General features: G+C 52.9%; 1 protein-coding gene across 1 annotated transcript in view; it reads left to right on the top strand.

Annotated features, from left to right (window-relative positions):
* Positions 1-47: 47 nt before the first annotated feature.
* RNF213 (ring finger protein 213) overlaps positions 48-22,060 on the top strand; it is a 49,296-nt gene continuing 27,283 nt past the window's right edge. Inside the window, exons 1-25 of the mRNA XM_032706752.1 lie at positions 48-119; positions 2,074-2,210; positions 3,991-4,304; positions 4,803-5,435; positions 6,010-6,197; positions 6,832-6,990; positions 7,244-7,434; positions 7,629-7,906; positions 9,000-9,229; positions 10,239-10,427; positions 11,008-11,206; positions 11,872-11,924; positions 12,196-12,349; positions 12,815-12,967; positions 13,582-13,680; positions 14,375-14,497; positions 14,928-15,108; positions 15,663-15,836; positions 16,081-16,239; positions 16,523-17,133; positions 17,416-17,581; positions 18,188-18,405; positions 18,942-19,082; positions 19,245-19,406; positions 20,118-21,327. Of these exons, the coding sequence (XP_032562643.1) occupies positions 2,102-2,210; positions 3,991-4,304; positions 4,803-5,435; positions 6,010-6,197; positions 6,832-6,990; positions 7,244-7,434; positions 7,629-7,906; positions 9,000-9,229; positions 10,239-10,427; positions 11,008-11,206; positions 11,872-11,924; positions 12,196-12,349; positions 12,815-12,967; positions 13,582-13,680; positions 14,375-14,497; positions 14,928-15,108; positions 15,663-15,836; positions 16,081-16,239; positions 16,523-17,133; positions 17,416-17,581; positions 18,188-18,405; positions 18,942-19,082; positions 19,245-19,406; positions 20,118-21,327 (6,094 nt within the window). The 5' untranslated portion in view covers positions 48-119; positions 2,074-2,101. The remainder of the gene's footprint in view (positions 120-2,073; positions 2,211-3,990; positions 4,305-4,802; positions 5,436-6,009; positions 6,198-6,831; positions 6,991-7,243; positions 7,435-7,628; positions 7,907-8,999; positions 9,230-10,238; positions 10,428-11,007; positions 11,207-11,871; positions 11,925-12,195; positions 12,350-12,814; positions 12,968-13,581; positions 13,681-14,374; positions 14,498-14,927; positions 15,109-15,662; positions 15,837-16,080; positions 16,240-16,522; positions 17,134-17,415; positions 17,582-18,187; positions 18,406-18,941; positions 19,083-19,244; positions 19,407-20,117; positions 21,328-22,060) is intronic.

Genomic DNA, 22,060 nt, shown 5'->3' with positions numbered 1-22,060 from the left:
GCCAGGGGCGTGTTGCAGGTTTTGCAAGAGCAGCAGAGGAGCTGAGGAGCCACACGCCTGCCGGGGCCGGCAGGTCCTGCCGTGGGGTGTTCATTCCTGCAGCGGAGCAGCGCTGGGCGGTGAGTTCCCTGCTGCACTCCAGTGATGCTGGGAGCGGGAAAATAGGAGTATGGGGGTCGAAAGGGCCGATTGTGTGGGAGTAGTGTGTGTGCTCAAACCCGTGTGAACGCTAGTGGAGATCAGGTGTGCTGGGAGCCCGTCTTCAGCTTGGTCCTCGTTGTATCCGGGATGCGGCAACAGCTGCATCCCCACTTTTTACTGTTGGATCCACTTTTGACTTTTGATTGTCGGATCCAGCATGATCTGCTTTCCTGCAACACACTTGCCCCCATGGCCCCCAGCCCTGCTCCAGCCGCCTGCGGAGTGCAGGAATGGGGGGTTGGTGTGTCTGTACCCCATCAGCCCAAAGCAGGAAAAGTGGGGCTCTGCCGGGGATTTGCGGGCTGCGGGAAACGCAGAGAAGGGGCTGCCCCGACGGCCCCGGTGAGCAGCACCCGCTCCCTCCCGCCGGCAGCGGCTCTTTGCCGGTGCCTGGGGGTGCCGGGTGGGTTCCCGGGGGGTGCCAGTGGGTACCCAGGGGGTGCCAGTGGGTACCCGGCGGCCCCGCCACGCTCCGGCACCGCGACCCCCCAGGCCCCCGGCGGGATGGGGGGACGGGACGGGGCGGGACCCCGTCGGGAGCCGCCCGCGGGAGGTGGCCGGAGAAGGGATTGGCCGGGTCGCCCGGGGCCGGGCGGGGACCGTGACGTGACAGAAACGAAACTTGGCGGCTCGGCGGAAAAACGAAACTTCGCCAGGCGGGAGGCGGCGGCACGGGGCGGCCGAGCGGGCGCTGCAGGTGCCAGTGCCCGGTCCCCGGCCCATCGGTGAGTTGCGCTGCCGGTGCCGGCGGGTGACGGGACGGGACGAGGTGGGCACCGGGCCTGGGCTTGCGGGGGGCTCCGGTGCGGGCGGCGCGAGGTGGGGGGACTTGGGGGTTCGGGGTCGGGGGACTTGGGGGTCCGGGGAGGGCGGCGCTGCGGTCTCCGGGCTGCGCTGCAGCCTCCCGGTGCGCCCGGAGCTCCCCTGCTGTGCGCCGATCCCCCGGTGCGCCCCGGTGCGCCCGGAGTCCCCCCGTTGTGCTCCGAGCCCCCAGTTCGCCCCGATGCCCCCGGTGCGCCCCGAAGCCCCCAGAGTCCTCCCGGTGCGCCCCGATTTCCCGGTGCGCCCGGCCGTCCCCGGACAGTCCCGTCCTGCTCTCTCGGCCCCGTTCACCGGACGCCCCCTCCCCGCCGTGCCCCCCCCACCCCGTACCGCCGGCCCCGCCCCCGCCGGTGCCCCCGGGAGCCGAGGGCGGCCCCGCCCCCCGCGGTACATAACGGATCATTTGCATACCGCGGGGCGCTGCGCCGCGCCATTGGCCCATCCGCGGGGTTATTTGCATATAACCCGGGGGGAGGCGGGAGAGCCGCCTATCCGCGGGCTGCGTGCGCGCCTCGTTTGCATACAGGCTCCGCCCAGGAGGCAGCTCCGCCCTGGGCGGGGCCGGGGAGAGCCCGGGCTGGGACCGCGGGCGGGACCCCCGACCCTGCCCAGCCTGGGACCCCCGACCGGGACCTCCCGACCCTGCCCAGCCCGGGGGACCCGGCTCCGGCTCCCGACGCTGCCCGCGGGAACCCGACCGAGCCCAGCCCAGGGGGAGACGGTTCCTGCTGCCCGGCTCCCGACCCTACCCAGGGGAACGGGACCGAGCCCAGCCCGGCGGGAGCAGCCCCGCGCAGGGCTCCGGGCAGGGCGGGGAGCGCGGTGTGACCCGGGTCCGTTCGTTGCACGAGGTCTCAGCGCAGGGGGAGCTGCTGTTTGTACTTAATTATTTTTAATGCGTCTGTGGTTCCCACCCCCCCACGCTCTCCGGTGTCACAGGTTGTTTCCAGATGATAAAACGGAGCCAGGCTGAGGGTGACGTGACAAACTTTAATGTCGGTATTTCTCTCTCTCTGCCCTGTCCCCTTCTCTCCTCTCGTGGCTCCCAAGGTCCCCTGCAGGGCCTGCGACCAGGAACATGCAGTGCCAAGTGTGTCACTTCGCTTCTGGGGATGGTCTGCCCGGTTCTTGCAGCAAGTGTGGGGCCAGGCTGGCTCCCGGCACCGTCCCTGGGGACCAGGACCCAGGTAGGAGGTGTGGGGTGAGCTGGGGCCAGTGCTGGGGTGTCCCGGGGCTGCACAGTGACCAGAGGCTGCCGGTGTCCTGGTGCTTTTCATCCCTGCTGCCTGTGTGGCTCTGGGCTCTGCTCTGCCCAGGGTATTACACAGCTCTCATCCCAAACTCTCATCCCGAACTCCCCTTGCATTCCTGACCAGAGACAGTTTTTCTCACTTTGCAGTGACTGATGGGGGATGGAGAAGTGAGTCAGCTGCTGGCACATCCCACACACAGCCTCCACTCACAGGTCTCCAGTGTTGAACTAATTTCTGTTTTGCCAATGAACTGGGACTGGTTTTTGTGTTACAAAGACTGGTTGAGTCCCTCTTGGACCAGAGTATCCTACTTGCATCTTCTTATTATGTTTAGAACACCCTAATTCTGCCTTTCTGAACAGTGACAGAATTAAGTACACAACACTGTTATGGTGGGGAAAATATTTCCTAATCCTTTATTTGTGTAAGGCAGAATGTCCTGGGCCACCAGCATGGCTTTTGGTTTGTTGATAGGAAGAAGTGGTATCTTAAGGGTGCAGTGGTGATAGGATCAGTTCTTGGCAAATCCCTCTGCAGTCCAGCGTGGCAGGGTAACAAACCTGGGGTCTCCAGCTCTGAGATGCTGTAGGAAGGACATAAAAAGCAGCTGAGATTCAAAGCTTTTGCACTCAGAACTGGGGTAGAGGCTGTGCAGAGGAGCCTGTGGAACCCCTGCAGAAGGCAGAGATCTGCTCTGCTGCCTGACTTGACCCTGAGCTGCATTTTCACAGGTTTTTTAAGGACTAGATAAAATTATGAAGATAAAAAGGGAGTTTCCCCTGCCTTCCTGGAAAGGACTCAGCTGTGTGGGAGTGGTCACACAGCCAGCCCAGAAGGCTGTGACAGCTGAGAGGAGCCAGTGTCCTGTCACTGCTCGTCCTGGGGGTCTGTGAGCATTGGACAGGCAGCGTGTCCAGAGGAGGGGCAGGGTTGGAGCAGGACCTCAGTGCTGTGGTTCCTTAATTATTCTGCTGCTGGCAGGGCCTTGGGGCGGGGGCAGGAGGGTGTGCAGGGAGAGTGGTGGCACTGCTGGTGGGAGCTGTGGAACAGGGAGCAACAAAACAGCTCCTCTGTGTTCCTGTCCTGACTTTGGCTGGGACAGAGTTAGTTTTCTTCCAAGGAGCTGCTACAGAGCTGTGTTTGGGTTCAGGATGAGAATCCTGCTGATAACACCCTGCTGGCTCTGCTGCTGCTGAGTGCTGCTTACACTGAGCCAAGGACTTCTCAGCCTCTCACACTGCCTGGCCAGCAAGGGGCTGGGGGGCTCAAGAAGCTGGGGGGGGCACAGCCAGGACAGGCGACCCCAATGCCCAAAGGGATGTTCCAGACCACAGGACATGGTGCTGAAGAAAAAACTGGGGGGATTTGGCTGGGGGGGTGAGAGCCACTGCTCAGGGACTGTCTGGGCATCAGTCAGTGGGTGGTGAGCGATCACCCTGTGCATCACTTGCTTCCTATATTCTCTAGTTATTATAATTTTCCTTTCCTTTTCTGTCCTTCTAAACTGTCTTTCTAAACTGAACCCATGAGTGTTAATTTTTTTTTGATTTTCTCCCCCATCCATGGGCTTGGAGCAACTTGGTCTAGTGGAAGGTGTCCCTGCCCATGGGCAGGGGGTAGAACAAGATGAGCTTTAAGGTCCCTTCCAACCCATTCTGTGACCCCACGGGGGGGTGAGTCTCTAGTTTAACAATGAACTTTGCCTCCACTGCAGAGAGAAGAGAGGTGCAGCTCTCTCCAGTCCCTGATGCAGGATCAGAGGTGAAGGGAGAAGGTGCTGCCAGGCCTTCTTCCACCACTGAAAAAAAGGAGGCAGAGGGAGAATTGCTGATGGATAATGCAAGGGCTCTGATCAACCCCTCAGACACCACACCTGAATGCTCTGCAGGTGGGGCTCCTCCCCCTGCTGAAACACAGGAGGGGGAAGAGGGATCCTCGCTGCTGGAGGATGTGACAGCTCCAAGTGACAGCTCACAGCCCACGGCTCAGTGCGGGGCTGGTGACTCTGCTCGGACATCACAGAGGAAGGTGAGGCTCTTGGTCGGTGCTGTGGAGCAGCTGTGACTTGTTGCTCTCCTCTCTGGGGCTGGGCTGCATCCTGCAGATCCCTGTGGCCACGCTCTGGGGCTGGGCTGCATCCTGCAGATCCCTGTGGCCACGCCGGGGAGCTGCTGCCCGGGTTCCTCCAGGGAGCTGTGCTGTGTTTGCTGACGCTGCTGTGCTGGGCCTGCAGCTCCCCCAGCACTGCCTGTGCTGCTGGGGAAACAGCACACAGTTCACTGCAGCACTGCCCCGTGCTCCTGCTGAGCAAGGCTTGAATATTAAAACTGCAGAATTCCCGAGAGTTATTAGCATTTCACAAGCTGGTCTTGTCCCTCCTCTTCCTGATTGCTCTCTGTTTACCCAGCGTTGCAGGAAGATGTCGGCACTTGCTGCAATGGAGGAAGTGACAAAGAATTTCTCTTTGACAATGAACAAACAGACATTGTGGTGTTTGTTTCTGGTTTGTTTTTTTTTTTTTAATAGAAAAAGAAGAGGAATAAAGTAAAGAAATGTCCTTCTAGCTCCGGGGAACAGGACTCTCTGCCGCCTCTAAGCACAGCCCCAGCTCAAACCACAGAATTGCCTGATACGTGTGTTTTTCCACAAGAAATCCAACCCCCCGGCAGTGAGGCAGCAAAACCTGGTGCTGATGTACTTGCTGGTGCCAGTGGAGGCACAGCTGAAGGCAATGGGGCGTTGGCTCAGCCGGGGAAGGAACCTGCCAGCCTGGAAGCAGATGTGCTGACCCCACCAAAGCAGAGCAGCACCGCCAGCGAGGCTGCCCCAGCTCCCAGCTCTGCAGCCCCAAGGGACAGTCTGGGGGATGAAAGAACCACAGAGCATGGAGAAACCATCAGGGCTAACGTGGAACAGGGCAGTCGTGCCCCTGGCCAGCTTCCAGAAACCAGAGCAGGTTCCCAGTCCCAGGGCAGCAGTAAGAACGTGGCCTCAGCAGAGCAGGGAGCAAGTGCTGCCCCTGGGCTGCCTCCTGCCCAGGAGCCCAAAAGGAAACCAGACACAAAGTCCTCACCTGTGGCCCAGAGCCCACAGGCTGGGAAGAACAAACAGGACCCCAGACAGAAAGGGAACACTGGCAAGGTGGGAGAGAACTCTCCGGTGAGTATGGCACGGAGTTGGGCCAAGCTTCCCTTTCCAGCTGAGACTCGTCTGTGCTGTCAGTGGAGCTGAGGAGCACGAGCCCAGGGACAAGGGGAGCACTATGGGGGGGTTCTCATTGCAGCCCTGCTCTCCTGGGTGTTAATGCCAGCCCAGCTCTCACTGAGGGGTCGCTCAGTTGCCCCCAGGAGCTGGGAGGTGTCTCCTTTCCAGGGAGCTCTCAGATCTCCTCGGGAAATGGGATCCTTGTCCTTTGTGGGTGTTTGTGCTCTGCTCACACACAGGCCTGGTGAGGTGGAAGTTGCTGTGGGTTCTCTTTGACTTTCTTTATGCCCCATCCCCTGGCACCTGGGGCTCACTGGCCTGACTGCTTGGCAGTGTGTTGGGGTTGGATTCTTCTTCCACTGTGCACTGTTTTCCTTAACCAGCAGCTTCCCTCAGTGAGGGATCAGTGTTTCCAGGAGGATGAAGCTGGTGGTGTGCTGTGAGTGCTGGGTATCCCCACCTGGCTGAGCAGGTATTGCACTTCCAGGGTCTCCTGTTTCACTGGGCATTATCTGTCTCTCTGCTGCAGAATGAAAACACAAAGCAGAAAAATAAGAGCACAAGTAAGGAAATGCCTCAAGTGAGTGAGAAGAGCAGTCCCACCAAGGGAGCTGAGGCTGCCAGAAAGGATGGTGCTGGTGCTGCAGCTGCAGCAGACACTTGCAAGAACAAAAAGGAGCAAAGCAACCAGAAACGTGTGGAAAAGATTAAGGAAAGGTGAGAACAGCCCTGCTGCTCCCCAGCATTCTTCACTGACAGGAGTTGCTGTGAGGAGGACTGGAGGACTCCAGACTGAGGTGGGGGACTGAGGTACTGGGGTGAGGTGTACCTGGGATGTGTGGAGATAGAATTGCCTTAAAACTGAGGTGAAGTGCTCATGCACAAGAGAGCCAGTGTTCAGTGGGAGCTGCAGCACAGGTGATGTGCTGGGTAATGTGGCACAGGTGGTCCTTGAACCTGCTCGAGCATCTGATGAATAAAAACAAGATCACTCTCTTCTTTCTTGCTCTTACGAGCAACATGTGCTTCACAGACATTACTCTTTAGATTAATGGTGTGAAGAGCATTTTTAATGTGTGTGAGCTGGAAGAGGGAGAAAGCTTAACCATTCCAGGTGGCTCTGCTGGGCCAGAGCCTTTCCTGCTGCCTTTAGGAGCCTGTGTTTCTATTTGCACTGGGCTTTGCACTAGGCCTGCTCTAACAGCAGTCTGAGCAAACTGCTGCCAGAAATTATGGGTCTTGCAGCCAGTTAGCTGGTGGCTCAGATCTGATTTGTGGTTTATAATGATTTGTGCAATTAAAAGAAAAAAAAGAGAATTCTTTCTGTTTCCCTTCTGATCCTTTCTTGCAGCCCCGTGAGCCGGGAGGGGGGTGTTACAGTGTATTTCCATGCAATATTATCCAAAGACTTCGGACTGAACCCCGAGGCCCATAAAGTGTTCATCAGAGCTGAGGGTGTTTCTCCCTATGCAAACTGGAAGGACAACATCTGTGAGATGACCTGCACCAAGTGAGTACCTCGAGGCACACAGGCACAGGAGAGCTTTGGAGAACAGGATCAGTGTGGTGCCTCAAGGCTGGGGCTTTGTGTCCGTGGGTGGGTGTTGCTACAGAGGGTTTCACAGTGTAAACTGTTATAAAACTCTTCTCATGAAGGAATAATCACCATTCTGATTAAAAATGGAGTGATACATGGAAAAGGATGTCTGTAGGTCGGCTGACATGTCCTATGCCTGCCTTTGCTGTGTTTTTTTGTTTCCTAGGAATCTGGGAGAGCATGGATACCTCATTGAAGGCACTGTAACCCTCAGGAAAGAGATCCTGGATAAACGCATTCCTTACAAGTACTGGGTGACCTGTGACAATGGGCAATACGAGTTCATTTACAAGCCTCCAGTAGCTAAATTTGTGAATCGCTGCTTATGGATAAGAAGCACCTGGCTCAACAATGGAGGTGAGCCTGGACCTGCACTTTGGGTGATCCATGGTCTGGTTTGGGCTGATTTGTGATGTCACATGGACCAGCATTCCTGTTAGATGGCACTGCCTGCAGCTGGAAGCTTAATGGGCCAGTGGGGGTATTTCTGTGGGCAGCTGGAAGGGTGATGTAATTTCAATGACTGTTTTCCTGTTGTGTTGCTGTTCTAGAGTGGCACCAGTACGATGACATTGTGTGTGCAAGGCCTTCTATGTTTAAAAAACTTCGGGATACATTTTTTGATAAAAACAAAGAAGTGGTGGAAGGGAAGAAAATAGCTGCCAATGTTATGTTAGAAAATATCTTCAGCATTCTTGAAACCTGGAGTCCTGAAAACGTGAGGAACTTCCTCTTCCAGCTGAAACAGTTTTATGAAGTGACAGTGGATCAGCTGGTGCACGATGACCGGGCAATGCGATGGGAAGCACTGAACTTTGGCACGGAGCAGGTAATCCCTTCTCTTCCACAGGGGCTGGAAACCAGACATCAGTTACTAAACCCAAACTTTAATTTTGTTATTGACCTTGCTGGGTTAATTTTGCTTTTCCAGTCAAAGTTCAGGTACAGAACCAGCAGGGATCCTGCTGGGGTGACTGGCACCATCTGCCTTGGGGACTTCAGTGACACCTGTGCAGTTCCAGGTGTGGTTCTGACATCCCATGTGGGGCAGTGCAGAGCTGGCACGTGGTGACTTGGTACTTGAGTGGGTTTTGTGTTTGGATATTAATTTCCTGAGTCTGGCCTGTTAGTTTTGCTGCCAGTCACTCTGTCACTAACTTCTCTGCACTTGTCTCTGATTCCAAACCTACCTGGTCTTTGGGAGAAGCTCCTCCTGATCCTGTTCTAAGCAGTGATGCCAACAGGGCTTCTGGAGTGCAAAGTGTCCTACTTGACATAATTGGGAAATATGGCAGAAATGCCACATTGTCTTCTTTGGAGCTTCAGAGCAGTGTCAGGGCTGCTCCTTTTTAACTCTACAGGTTCCCTGCTCCTGGTGCCATGGGAGAGGCCACGAGCTGGCACAGCTGCCCAGCTCAGCAGAGCAGGTGTTCTGTGTTGCTGCTGGTTCTCAGAAGGGTGATTTTGGTGTCACCAAACACTGTGGCACTGTGGACCCGTGGAATGTGGTTCCAGAGTAGCTTTTGGGGTCTGTGGGTAAGGACAGAAGCCTCTCTCCCTTTGCTGACTCCCAACAAAGTCTGAGTCCATCTGGAGGCTGCTCTTGGGATGTGATGGTGACTGAAGGCAGTGTTGGGTGTAAAACTGCTCAGCTCATGGTTCCCTTCCCCTGCCCTGGTCCCTTGGCCCTCCCCAGCTTGCTAGGTGTGGGGAAGGGAACCAGTAGCTGAGTGGTGGGAGCAGTGGGGCACCAAACTGTCACAGATACTGGGGGGCCACACCTGGTACTCTGGGGGTGGTCAGGGCCACCCTGGGCTGTCCAGGGCTGTCCCGTGGCCTCACTGTAACAGGCAGAGGAAAAGGGCTTCAGAAGAAGAAGACTAATGCTGTGGTTGGTTTGTTTCTTCCCTTCTTTATCCCAGGTGAATGATTTGTTGATAAATTATATGAAGAAAGAAGCATTGCAGGGGGTCATCAAAAGCAAACTGGCTCTGGGACTCACCATCCTCGTGGTAGTTGAGAATTTTTTCCTTCCAGCATCTAAAGATGACCTGGCTAGCCTGTGTAGCCTCTTGTGCTTGGATAAGGTGTCACAACAAGCTGTACAGGATGAGATTGATCACATCAAAAAGGCTTTTGAAGGACTTGTCTGGTAAGTGCTCCACATACCCAGTAACTGACTGGGCTGGTTTTGCTGGCAGCATGGCACCCTTTGATAGAATAATCAGGAATCCAGCCCTGTCCTGCCAGAGAATCAGGAAAAAAAGTTACATTTGAGGGTATCTTTGGAGGTCTCAGTTCAAACCCCCACCTTGAAGCAGGGCTAACATCCAGGCAGTGGGGTTCTGAAAAACTCCAGGGATGAAGAATACCCAACCTCTCGGGGGCCCTCTCACAGTCACATACCTCTCTTGTTATTTTTCCTTTTGTCCAAACAGATTTCCCTTATTACAACTCGTCACTGTTGCCAGAGCCATAGATTGAGTTAAAACTGCTGTGTTTTCTTTATATATAATAATCTTATTTGTTATCCTTTTCTGTCAAGCAGTTTCTGGGCTCTTACCTGTTTGCTGTTCATACCTATAAACTCCAGTGGTTTGGGATCATCATGTATTTACTTCTTAACTTTAAATGCCACATTTGGATTCTTCTTGTCTCCTCTGATGTGCATCATTCCACATTTTTTGTTCATTTTTTTTTTCCCGTGGAGTGCCTACTTACCAGACTGTCATCTGACTGCTCATCTGGCACTTGGGTTTCTAGTTCTTCACTTGCACAGCTGTTACATTTCCTTTTGGAGACCTTTGTAGTATTTCAGCCCAGCCAAGGAGGCCAAGAATTGTCCCCAGAGTGCTTGGCTCTGTGTGGGTGTCACAGGCCTGGGTGGGGTCGTGGGGAAACTGTAGATAAAGAGCTGGGATTTCTCAGTGCTCAGGTCGTGGGGTCTGTGCAGAGAGATTTGGGAATGTTACAGCTCTTAAACCTTTACATGTGCACTCCCCAGTGAAGACAAGGTGGAGCTACAATAACCATCAGAGGTTGATTGAGGGTGCACAGGGAGATTGAGATGCAGCCCCCGACCCCATGGGTGTTCTCCTGGCCTGGATAAAGCTGTTCTTTCACTCACTGTGTTTGTTTGGGTATTTTTATTTTTTTTTTAGCTTGAAGGTTTTACTGGCAAGTTTCTGCCACAGATGCATTGAAGGTGGAGTAGACCAGTGGGTGTGGATCCTTCCCCTTCTGCATTCCTTTGCTGCTCCTGTGCAGCAGGAGCGCTTTCCAGTGGAGGAAGAAGTCTGGGCAGGGCTGGAAGGGCTTTCATTTGCTGAAACAAGGAAGAAGCGAGATCCGTGAGTTTTCCAGAATTCCTGGTTATACCCAGTGCCTTGGTGCTGTACTTGGGGGTGATCACCTTACTTTAACTATTTTTTTTTTCTCCTGGTTTTTAAAAGGTACAAACTGTAGCGTGGTGGTGGTGGGTGTTTGGGGTCTGTGGGTGGTGGTGGTGGGTGTTTGGGGTCTGTGGGTGGTGGTGGTGGGTGTTTGGGGTCTGTGGGTGGTGGAGGTGGGTGTTTGGGGTATTGGGGCACAGCCCTCATAGGTACTCAGAGATCTCAGGGTGTGGCCCAGCTGGGCAGGGGGTGACCTCTCAGACACAAACCCTCTCAGTTCTCCCAGCTCTGCAGCAGGTGGGAGTTAAAGCAGCTTGTGATGTCTGTTGTGCTGAGTCTGAGCAAGACCTGGAGTTTATTTTCCTTGAGTGCTTCTGCCCCATGGTTTGGCTCTGCCTCTGCCATTGCTGGGTCTCAGGGACTTCCACTGATGCTCAGTGGAAGTGATGCAGTGAAAAGAGCACAGGAGTGAGAATGAGACTCCTCTTGGCCTTTTGTACCCTGGGCACTTGAAGATTTTGTTTTGTCTTTTCTCCAGAGCGACTCTGCTGCAACTAATGGAGGAAAAGAAGTACCTGCTGGACTTTGATCCCACGCTGGTGAGGTCCTGGCTCTGTGTGCTGCCTCTGAGGAGCCTGGCTGAGTTCATAAGAGATTTCCCCAGGGATTTGTTGGTTACTCTGCAAGGTGTTTTCTACAGATTAGAGGACGTTGACCTTTCGTGGAGTAACACTGAGGTTTGTCTTCTGGCAGCTTTACCCAACTCTGGGATAAAGACTCAGACTGGGCTCTTGGGTGACTTTTAGCAGAACTGACCATCACTGGAGGGTTGGGGTTGGTAGCAGGTCACATCACAAAGAGCTTCAAATTTAGCTAAAAGCAAAAGTAATTGCTCTGAAGTCAGAGACTCCTAAGAGGAGACTTGAGGGTGTATCTGCAGCAAAAAGTGTTGTTGGCCTGGATGAGAGAAGGGTGTGCTTGACTGGATTTGTTTTTCGTCATTAAGGGCAAATATTTTAGTCCTGAGCTCCTCAGACATGTACCTGAAACTGGTTTTTTGCGGAGGGGAGGTTGGGCAAAGGGACTGCTGGTTTTGGGAGATTTTCCTGCTGTTGTGAAGACACTTGTGTTTGTGTGAGGACAGCAGAAATAGAATGTTGCAACTAATAATAAGTTTTAAACCCCTAGATTGTAAGAAGTGCAGGTTTGGTTTGTACAAATAAAAGCCACCCATGTGTTGGCTCCGACATCCAGTAAATAAATTTTGCAATGTTATGGTAAAAAATTAAAGCATTAGAGAAGACATGGAAGAACAGGGAATTCCCTCTCTCACAACATCCTCTCAGCTAATGAGAAACCAGTCAGTAAGATTTCACAGTTTAATTTTTCTGTCTTTCCATAGTTAGAGAATCTTCTAAAGACAGTGCTGTGTGCCTTGGATGAGCCCCCAGCCAGGTAACTGCACCTTTGTGAGAGCATTGTCCTTCATCTGCTCAAGGGTTGGGGCCATGCTGTAGCTTGAATGTGTGCCTTGACATCTGTGTGAATAAAAGAATCCTGGATTTCTATCCCACTTCTTAAATCCATCTGAGGGAGGGATGGTTAGCTGCCACTGTTGACTTTGGTGGAGCTTTTCTTTTTCTTTTTCTTTTTTTTTTTTTTTTTAATTTTTTATTTTTTTCTCTGAGCACAAAATTGAATTGTTCCTCTGTATTCCTGCCCTCAGAGCTCTGGAAGGTCGCTCTTGGCAGTCCTGCCTGACCTGCTGCATCAAGCTGCACACGAGGCTCTGCAAGTCCACGAGGGATGGGAGGTGGTTCTCGATTCCTGCCACTGCTGCCATGCTGATTGCCAAGGTTGCCAAACTTCAGCCCGCAGCAGTGAGTACCAAGGAACCACTCTTGGCTTGATGGGAGCAAGATATCCAGAAATATCACAAATATGGTACAAGAGATTGGGTTTAGATCAGATCCATTCTCGGTTTGGAGAACTTGCCGCTCTAACCAAGATTGTGGTACTTTCAGAAAGTTGTTAAATCACCTCATGATTTTTGTTCTTATTGAAAAATCAGGTCAAATGGGTGTCATAAGCTTTATGTCTGGTTTTTGTAAACGTATGTTGTCTTTATTTCCTGGAACAAGCATTCTTAGGCCCAAGCTCTCTGTAAGCATTGCATTTTCCCAACCTCCCTCTGTTCTTTATTCAAGCAGTGGTGGGTCTGTTGCTGGGCACTTTTGTGCTTTGGATACCTTTAGGCCTTCTTTTTAGAAGTATTGATTTAAATCACGTGTTGCTCTCCTGCTTGAACTGTTCTGGTTTGTTGTCTCCTCCTGTGTGTGTGGCAGGTTCCAAGAGAGGCTGTGCAGGAAAGTGCAGTGGGAGAAATGTTCCGAGGAGCTCTGAGAGACACTCGAACCTGGTTCAGGAACACTCTGAGAGAGAGGCTACTGAAAGAGTCCCTGGAGCATGTGATGTTCTCTGTCCATTGGGAACTTCGGGTTTGTCATCTTCTGATAATGTTTTACTGCAGCTTAACCATAAAGTCCTGAGTCTGATGGCTCCTTGCTGGGAACTGGAGCTGCTGTGGCTGGCTGAGGAGTGAGATGGGGATGGGCAGTGTTGGAAACACTGCTGGGCTGAGAAGCAAAGGGCTGGAATTGGTGCTGCTCAGCTCACCTTGGTTCTCCTTTTTCTCAGCTGTTTCCAGGGGTGTTTCTGGGGTGAGAAGCTGCCCCTGGTTGGTGTTGTCCTGCTCCCTGTGTGTCCCACTGGTTGTCCTTCAGGCCTCCCAGCAGGCAGAGCTCAGAGCAGCCCCTGGCAGTCTGACCTGCTGCTCCCAGCCCTCCCTGGGACAGTTTCCAGCAGCAAGGTGGAAGTGGTTCCTCCACATGTCTCCTTTAGTAACTGAGACATTTACACACTGTTTGGGCTTAAAAGCTGCCTTTTGCAGCTCTGGGAGTGCCCCTTTGCTTCTGAATACAAAAATCTGGAGGGACTACAGACTGTCTGAGGAGTGTGGGGCCTCTCTTCCCCATTGTTCTTTTAATTTCTTTCTCTGACTGTTAAATCTCAGCATTCAGTGGTTTGGGGGTTGTTTGTTTCTCCCCTGCAGGCCTGGAATGGGTTTATGAAGATCAGCTTTCCAGATGAGCAGTTCACCAAGACATGGAAGAACACTTTACTTGAAGATCTGAGGAAAAGAATCCAGGAGGTAGGGGAGGCTCAGGCAGTCACAGCTGGTGGTTCAGAGGGAATGGACCATCTTCTGCTGTGCTTGGAGAAGGAGCACGTGGAAACACGGTGGCTTTGATTGTAAAAATTGCCATTACTGTTATAAACTGTGTTCTGGAGGCTCAAAAATGGACCATGACAATGTTCCACTCTGTAATCCTGGTGTCAGGGTTTCTGCCTGGCTGCAGGGCTGGAATGATGTCCTGGTGCTTCAAAGGAAATGGCACATCTTGAGCAATTACCATCTCTATAGTTTTAAGAACCAGGGGGTGAAAAGTGCACACCTAAGGGCTCAGAGAAGCAAAGCTGGTGCTTCTCTCCTCGTTGTGCAGAAGTGGTGCTGTTCAGGCTCCCAGATGCACGGCCACATGTGTAAGTCCCTTCTAAACTGACCTTGTGTGTCTCCTCATCTCTTCTTTAAGCTGTTAATTCTCATGGGGGAACCAGGAAACAAATATTTCCTGCTAAAAGCTTGGCTTGGAGAGATGGATATTAAATAAAGATGGATATTAAATAATCTCTTTCAGGCCCTGAGAAATGGGGTCATGTGTGGCCCCACTGGAAAACTTGCTTTTTAACCTAGTTCCTTTTACTGCCTCCATAGCAGCACTCCATGTCAGAAGAATCACTTTTTGGAAACTAAGTTGATAAGAAATCTCCCTTCTGCCCTCCAGGAGCCTCCAGTGAACCAAATCTTGGTGTTCTGCTGTCAGAAAAATCAGTTCACACAGCTGGACCCTTCCATCGAGCGCTGCTTCCAGGACTGTGCCACAGAGGCTGTAACTGCAGCCTGCCAGGTACTGCATCTGCCCTGGGAGGGGAAGGGACAGGTAGGAAGGAAAAGTAGGAAAGGGAAGGTAGGAGAAAGAAAAGTTGAATTTCCCATTGCACAGGAATCCTGTTGGTGGCACAGGGATGTGCCTGGTGGTGGGAGGAGCGTTGGATATTGCTTGGATTGCTATGGATTGTTTAAGTCTGTTAAACCAACAGCAAAAAGCACTGACAAGAAATCAGGAAATGAGTATCTACTGCTAAAGGGTCCCTGAGGGAGACTTGTGATGTGTTTCCATCGGGAGTTCTGGTGTCAGTCGTGTCACACAGCTCTTTTGGGACACACCTCAGCACTGGAGGTGGGACTCCTTGGCATCAGTGCCCAGTTTTGAGAGGCAGGCACAGCGTGATCCCAACCCCTCGTTCATCCCTACCCTCTCCTGTGTGCCTTGGCAGACGGAGAGCAACCTCCTGGAGAAGATCTCTGCCTACAGCCTGGACAGGTTCAGCCAGCTCGTGTCAACCATCATCGTGGAGTCCTGGCCCCTCAGGAGTGAGCACTCTGAGGGCAATTTTGATACGATTCTGCACCACCTGCTTACGTGGCCTGACACCAAACAGATCTTCAGCTTTAGTGGTATGTCTGTGGTTAGATTTACAGGAGGCTCTGAGGAGCTGTTCTCTGCCTCGCCGCTGCCACAGTGCAGGGCAGCAAACACAGAGAAACTGTCCTGCTCTTCTTTTATTGCTCTTCTCCAAGTCTGAGGTATTCAGCCTGCTTTTGGAGAGGAAAGGCCAAGGAAGAGGGATCCAGTATTCCTCTTGTGCTAATCCACTGCAGCTGCCTCAGCATTTGTAGAGCAGAACTTCTTTCTCTGAGAGGTTCTCACAAGTTGTTGCCACACAAAAATACCCAAGTGTTGACCATGTGAATGGATCCAAGTGGCTTGTGTTTGCTCACAGGGCTTGGGTATGGGTTCTCTGTGGGAGGTTTCCAAGTTGCTGTCCTGAGATCCTGGTTTTTTGTTCAGAAAGACATGGGGGGTTGGAGGGTGGAGTCCACAGGCTCTTGGGTAGGGATTCAATAGGAGATGGACTCTCTGTACCATGACATGGAATAGTTGCTGGTTCTGCCTGGATTTTTGGGAAGCAGGGCTGATCTAGCTTTGACCTGCTTTGTTTCTGGAACAGGAAGAAACAGAAACCTCATAGAAAAACTCACAGATAAAGCCAAGGACATCATGCACACAGCAGACTTTGTGTTTGAGAGTGTCACTGATGACATCCAGAAAGGCTGCATCCTTGTGAAGCATCTGGAAGAGGTTTTCCAGCACGAGGAACAGTTCATCTGTATTTGGGAGACAAGTAAGAGATGTGTTGAAAAGTGGTGTGGTTGCCTTAGAGCATCACTGCAGTGATGGATGTCCTGCTCTGCTGATGCTCCAGGGATTAGGAATGCTGAGGAGGTGCTCCAGCAGTGCTGCCCTTTGGCCTTTACATGGAGCTCCCAGCCCCAGTTTGGGCTGTGACTCTGCAAATCCAAACCTGAGTCAGGGGTGCAGAGCATGGGAAGTTTCTGCCTTGTGACTGCAGGTGGGTTTTCTTTCAGAGCACCAGCAACTGCCACGTGAAACAAAGGAAGTACTCCTGAGAAGCCTGAAAGAACTGCTGCAGATGAGGCAAGAAGAGGTCACACTGCTCAGGAAAGATCAAAAAGCAGTAGGAACCTTCCTGAGCATGTGCAGGAAGGTGCAGGCATCTGTGAAAGGTAGAGTTCTGGGGGGGCAGTCTGACAGTGGCAACTCCAGAAAACATAATTTTCCTTGAAAATGCCTTGGCTTTTGCAAACAGGTTTGATTCTAAACCACAGTGAGGGTGAGGAGGGGTGGGGGAAGTAAACCCAGAGCACTGGGGGGATCAAGTGAGTGCTTGTGCATCAAATGACATTTACAGGGCCCCACCTGCCCAGTAGCATTTTGTGGCTTGGGGGGTTGGGTGGAGTGAGCTGGAGCCAGGCTGCACACCTGATCCCTGACCTGTCTCTCTTCAAGTGGATGTAGGTGAAGTGGAATCTCAACACTCGGAAGATCTTCGCTTAAAAAGACTAAATAAAGTTGTGAATGTGGGAAAGAGACCCCTGCAGACCTACTACAGCTTGGGGCCAGAGCTGAAGGAATTTGTCCAGAAAATGCACTCTTTTAAGGACAGCCTGATCTTCCAGCAGTTCTGGGAGGAAGCAGCACAGGAGACAGGAGACCAGTATGAGTATGAATGGCCAGAAGAGGAGGAGGAGGAGGAGGAGGAGGAGGATGCTGTGCCTGAACTGGACCTTGATGATGTTTTGACCAGTGTGATCCGCCCTTGCTTTACCAGCTATGAAACGCTGTATAACGATCTCAGATCGGGAAGTCTCACACTTTCTGCAGTTGATAAAATTTTTCAGGAATTCACAAATCATCCTGAAGATCTCAGAACAGAGCTAAACACCATCTGTGAGCTTCGACCTGGGGAAAGCAGATCCTGGATCGACCAGCGAGTTCGGCAGATCCAGCAGTACCATGAAATGCATTTAACTTTTGATGCTGCAAAGATCATTGCCAATGTCAAAGAGAACTTAAGCCTCTCTGGTGATTTCAGTATCCTGGAACACTTGCTGGATATAGTAAGTATCCCCTCCTTCAGGTCTGTACTGCCAAGGTGTTGGCTAAATCTGAACCTTCCCACAAGTCTACTGTAGCTTGTCAAGAACAATTCCTTGTCCCAAAATGTTTATTTGGGGTAAAAATCAGGCATTCAAAGTGCTTTTGTGTCATCATTTCTAAAAGAGACATGATATTCCTATGTTGGGATGTGGCTTTGCAGAGGGCTTTTCTCTCCCTGCTGCAGAACCAGTGGCATTTCCCAATTCCAGACTGAATGTATGTTTGCACTGCTTGCTTTCTAGACAGAAAAACTCGAGTCCTCCAAGACCCAAAAGCTGGATTCCATCAGCCCTGAGCTTGTGCAGGCCAAGACGTGGCTGCAGGGGATCACTGCGACCCGCCGTGGCTGCCTGAGGGAGCTGGCCCAGCAGAAGGACTTTGTCTGCTGGGTCAGGGAAGCACTGAAAGGTGTGTGCTGCTCACCCAGGAATTAGTCAGAGAGTACTGGAAGGGATGGCAGCTTGTGTGGGGGCAGAAGGAACAAGGAACACTCTATCCCTGACCCATCTGCTTTGTGCCTTCACTGCTTCTGGTGTTGATAGTTACAAACATCTCTCGTGGGTTTTGGTGTGGAACATGCTAAAAAGTCCCTTTAAACGTGTCCTGCACTGCAGCTGGTGCAGCTCACAGTGACCACCCTGCCCAGGGGCTGGGCTGGGCCTGGGGGGCTTCAGTAGCTGCTACTACTCAGTTCAGACTGGTTGTTTCAGACAGTGGAACTGTGTCTGCCAGCTGAGTGGGCTGACTTGAACAGACCCCCCTGACCTGCACGGACACCCCCCACCCCAGGCACGGGTCCTGTCCCAGCTGGGGCTCTGCTGGTGGGGGAGAGCAGGGCCAGGGGGTCCTGAAGGCAGATGGATCACAGGGGAAGCTGCTGGCAGGATGGGGGGAGGGCAGTTGCACAGGAGACAATGCTCAAAGCATCCTTTCTGTGTTTCCTGTGGAAGGTGGGGGTGTGGGTTGTGTTCAGGCTGCCTCGTTTGTTGTTCACTCATGTTTGTCTCATTGAAGATATAAATGAGCTGAAGGTGTTTGTGGACTTGGCTTCCATCTCTGCTGGGGAGAATGACATGGATGTGGACCGTGTGGCCTGTTTCCATGACACTGTGCATGGCTACTCCTCCCTGCTCTATGAGCTTAGGCAAGAGTCAGGGTTTGAGGACTTCATGCGCTGCTTGGAGAAGCTGTGGAGAGCCCTGGACAGTGATGAGAATCTCCCCAAGAAACTGGTGAGTTCTGCTGGAGCAGGTCCTCTCTGCATCCTCCTGCCTTTCTGCCTTCCAAGAGTGGCTGGAAGTTTGACTGCATAGGGCAAATGCGGACATCACAGCAGTTCTTGTTGTTGGAAGAAAAGTGTCTGATGTCTCTGTGCCACAGAAATTCACTGCAGCACTAACTGGTGTGGCAGAGGTTTCTCCAGAGCTCTGCTGGAGCTTTTCAGTGTGACCTGGTGTAGCTTTGCTCGTGCAAGAGTTTGATGGTGTGAAAGAGGGGAGGCAGATGGCTGGGAACTCCTACCCTTTGCAGCAGGGCCTGTTTCTCTAGTGAGAGGTGTTGGAGCACTGTGAGCTCCGTTCATCCCCATGGAGTGGGTAAGGAACAGCTGTGCAGGCAGACCAGGCTGTGGCCAGTGCCCATTCCCCTTCCTTCCCCATCCTGAAAGTCTTGTGCCAGCCCAAGCTGTTTGTCCTGAACTGATGTATCTGTTGTAATCCTGGAAATGCTGCCAAGTCAGGGCAGTCAGGGCAGTGTGTGCTCCCCACAGCGTGCCTCAGCCCAGCACCTGGAGTGGCTGAAGACAGTGAAGGAGAGCCATGGCTCTGTGGAGCTGTCCTCGCTCTCCCTGGCAGCTGCCATCAACAGCAGAGGAGTCTATGTCCTGAGAGCACCAGCTGATGGCCAGAAGGTGAGGCAGCTCAGCTCCCCCTCCCCTCCTGCTCCCAGAAACCGGCTGGAGCTTTTCTCCCACTGCACACACAGCTCCTTTCTGGGGGCTCCTGCCCCTGAGTGCTCCCCTCGCTGGGCAGAGCCTCAGGCACATGCACACTAATGACTTCTGCCCTGGCAGGTCTCCTTGGACACTGTCCTGTGCTTCACCCTCCCGGGGAGCTCGGGGGAGGACGAGGCCTCGCGGAAATACTCCCTGGCAGAGCTCCGTGAGCTGCAGAACAAACTGATGCTCATGTCAGCAAAGGGAGAGCAAGGCCTGGAGGTGGAGAGGTTCTCTGAGGTCAGATTCCAAACCCAGGGGGTTACTGATGGTGGGGCTGGGGCTGGATTTCCCCTTGAATATCAGCTCTTAAGAGTGTGGTTGACAGCTGAGTTGCTGGGGATGGACAGTCATAGGCAGATGGGTGTTCCTGCCTCTTTGGTTCCTTGCTAAGGTGGGACTGAGCTGGAGACCAGACAGTGGACCGGTACCCTTATTCTCTGGATGCACTGGGGATGCTCCTGGCTGAGAGCATCTCTGAGCTTTTGTAGCAAGCTGGGGTTCCTTACTGGTTTCCTGGGGGTTCCTTACTGGTTTCCTGGGGGTTCCTTACTGGTTTCCTGGGGGTTCCTTACTGGTTTCCTGGGGGTTCCTTACTGGTTTCCTGGGGGTTCCTTACTGGTTTCCTGGGGGTTCCTTACTGGTTTCCTGGGGGTTCCTTACTGGTTTCCTGGGGGTTCCTTACTGGTTTCCTGGGGGTTCCTTACTGGTTTCCTGGGGGTTCCTTACTGGTTTCCTGGGGGTTCCTTACTGGTTTCCTGGGGGTTCCTTACTGGTTTCCTGGGGATACTGCTGTTAAAAAGTCATAGAGAGTCTGTGGTTGCTGTACAAGGCCTGACAAACATCTGGACCACAGCCTTTTTTTTCACTGAAAGTCTTTCCTGTGGTTTCACGGCTGGAACTTGGTAAACTACCTTAGTGTTTTTTTCTGTCTCCTCTGCCCTCACACAGGTCTTTTCCAACGTCCAGAGACTCGCACAGGCCTTTATAGACCTTTATTCAGCTGGGAACATGCTTTTCCGCTCCTGGCTTGCCCATGTGTATTGTTCACCCAGAAGAGAATCCTGTGTTCTTATCGACTTCTCCCTGGGCCCCATCCCGGTGCTGGAGGGGCAGGGGGATATGGCAGCTGTGCTCCCAGGCCTCTGCAAGACCATGGAGAGTTTCCTGGAGAGCTGGAAGAGCTTCATGTATGAGAAACGGTTCCAGCACTTCTACCTGAACTACTACACTGCAGAGCAGCTGGTGTACCTGTGCACGGAGCTGGGGCAGGGCAGGCCCAGCCAGGCTGCCCTGACGATGCTTTCCTTCCTGAACCGCGACTGCACCGAGCGGGACGCGCTCGCAGCCGCCGGGAGGGAGCTGCCTCCCAGCTCAGGGAAGACTATTTCTGATTTGCAAGTGCTGCTGGGCGGGGAGAAGGACCTGACGCTGCCTCCCAGCTCAGGGAAGACTATTTCTGATTTGCAAGTGCTGCTGGGCGGGGAGAAGGACCTGACTGCCCAGCTGAAGTGCATCTGGGAGTGCTACATGAGCAACACGGGCTCCTTCCTCCCCAGCTGCCTGGATATCGACTCGCTGGGAGTGTGGCTGGGGGACCTGGCCGGCCGTGGCAGGGACTGTGTCACCCGGGAGTTCCCTCAGGACCTGCTGTGTGTGGGCCAGCCCAACCTCATCACCTGCCCTCGCTCCGAGGTGCTCAGCTCTGCACTGGCCATCTACATGAACAGCCCCGAGCAGCCCCTGCCCACCTTTGACGAGGTTCTCCTATGCACCCCACAGACCACTGCTGAGCAGGTGGGGCTGTTCCTCAGGAGGTGCCTCATTCCCTGCAGCAGAGGGGAGAAGATTTACACCATGCTGTACGCAGATGAGCTGAGCTACGATGTCAGCTGCAGAGCAGAGGAGCTGTTCCAGGACCTGCAGCGCTACAACAGCTCCTACCGCCTGGTCATCCTGTGCGACTGCGAGCGGGAGCACAGCTACATCCCCTCTGCCTTCAGCCAGTACAAAGTGCACATGATACCCCAGAGGCCACGGGCTGAAATCCAGCAATACCTGCAGCACCACTATCGAGTGCCTCAGCCCTCGAGCTCGGCTGCTTCTGTGTTCAAGGGCAACATGTGTGTTGGGATTGTGTCCTCCAGAAGAGCTGGTGTGGGTAAGGTGTCACATGCAAAGTGGGGTCTACTGAGAGTTGGAAAACAGGGCAGGGCTCACCTTGTCAGGTTTTGTGTCCAAGTGCTAAATATCTTAGTCAGAAAGAGCGATTCAGACTCTACCCAGTGCAGTGGTGTGAAAACTGGATGTCACCTTGCCTTGTCCTGAGATGGGCACCTCTGGAGATGGGTCACCTTCTAACTGACACCTGTTTTGTTCTGCTCACTTGTGTAATTAACATAAAACATAACTAATGCTGGGTGAGCTGAACCTGACCTCCTGAGGGTAACACTTGCCTGCAGGAAACGGGCTGTGAGGTGGGACAAGGGCTGCAAAGGCTCCCTGTGTTCCTGTGTGGGAAATGGTTGTTCAATGGCTCTTAATGCAAAAAGCTGGAGGAGGTATTAAGTAAAACTCCTTATCAGGCTGAAAAGCAAACAGAGGAAGGTGGTTTTCAAACAGGGATTGGCTGAATGGTGGAACCCAAAGCTTTACATAGGCTTAAAAAGTGATCAGGTACAGTCAGGAGAGAAACCTCCATCATGGGCTGCTGATCACAAAGATGCTGTTTCTGCCATCAGAGCTCCTGAGCTGCAAACCTCTGAAAAAATACTGGACAGGACTCAGAGTTACAGCTGTGTTCTTACCCTGGTTTGACTTCAGAAACGAGGACAGAATAGGTTCAAATCCTAATAAAGAGTAAAGCCTCTCTCAGTAATGGAAGCAAAACAAGT

The sequence above is a fragment of the Chiroxiphia lanceolata genome, chromosome 19 (assembly GCF_009829145.1).
Source record: "Chiroxiphia lanceolata isolate bChiLan1 chromosome 19, bChiLan1.pri, whole genome shotgun sequence".
NCBI lineage: Eukaryota > Metazoa > Chordata > Aves > Passeriformes > Pipridae > Chiroxiphia > Chiroxiphia lanceolata.
Note: the sequence above shows the minus strand (reverse complement) of the source record. Positions and strands in the feature narration are given on the sequence as shown.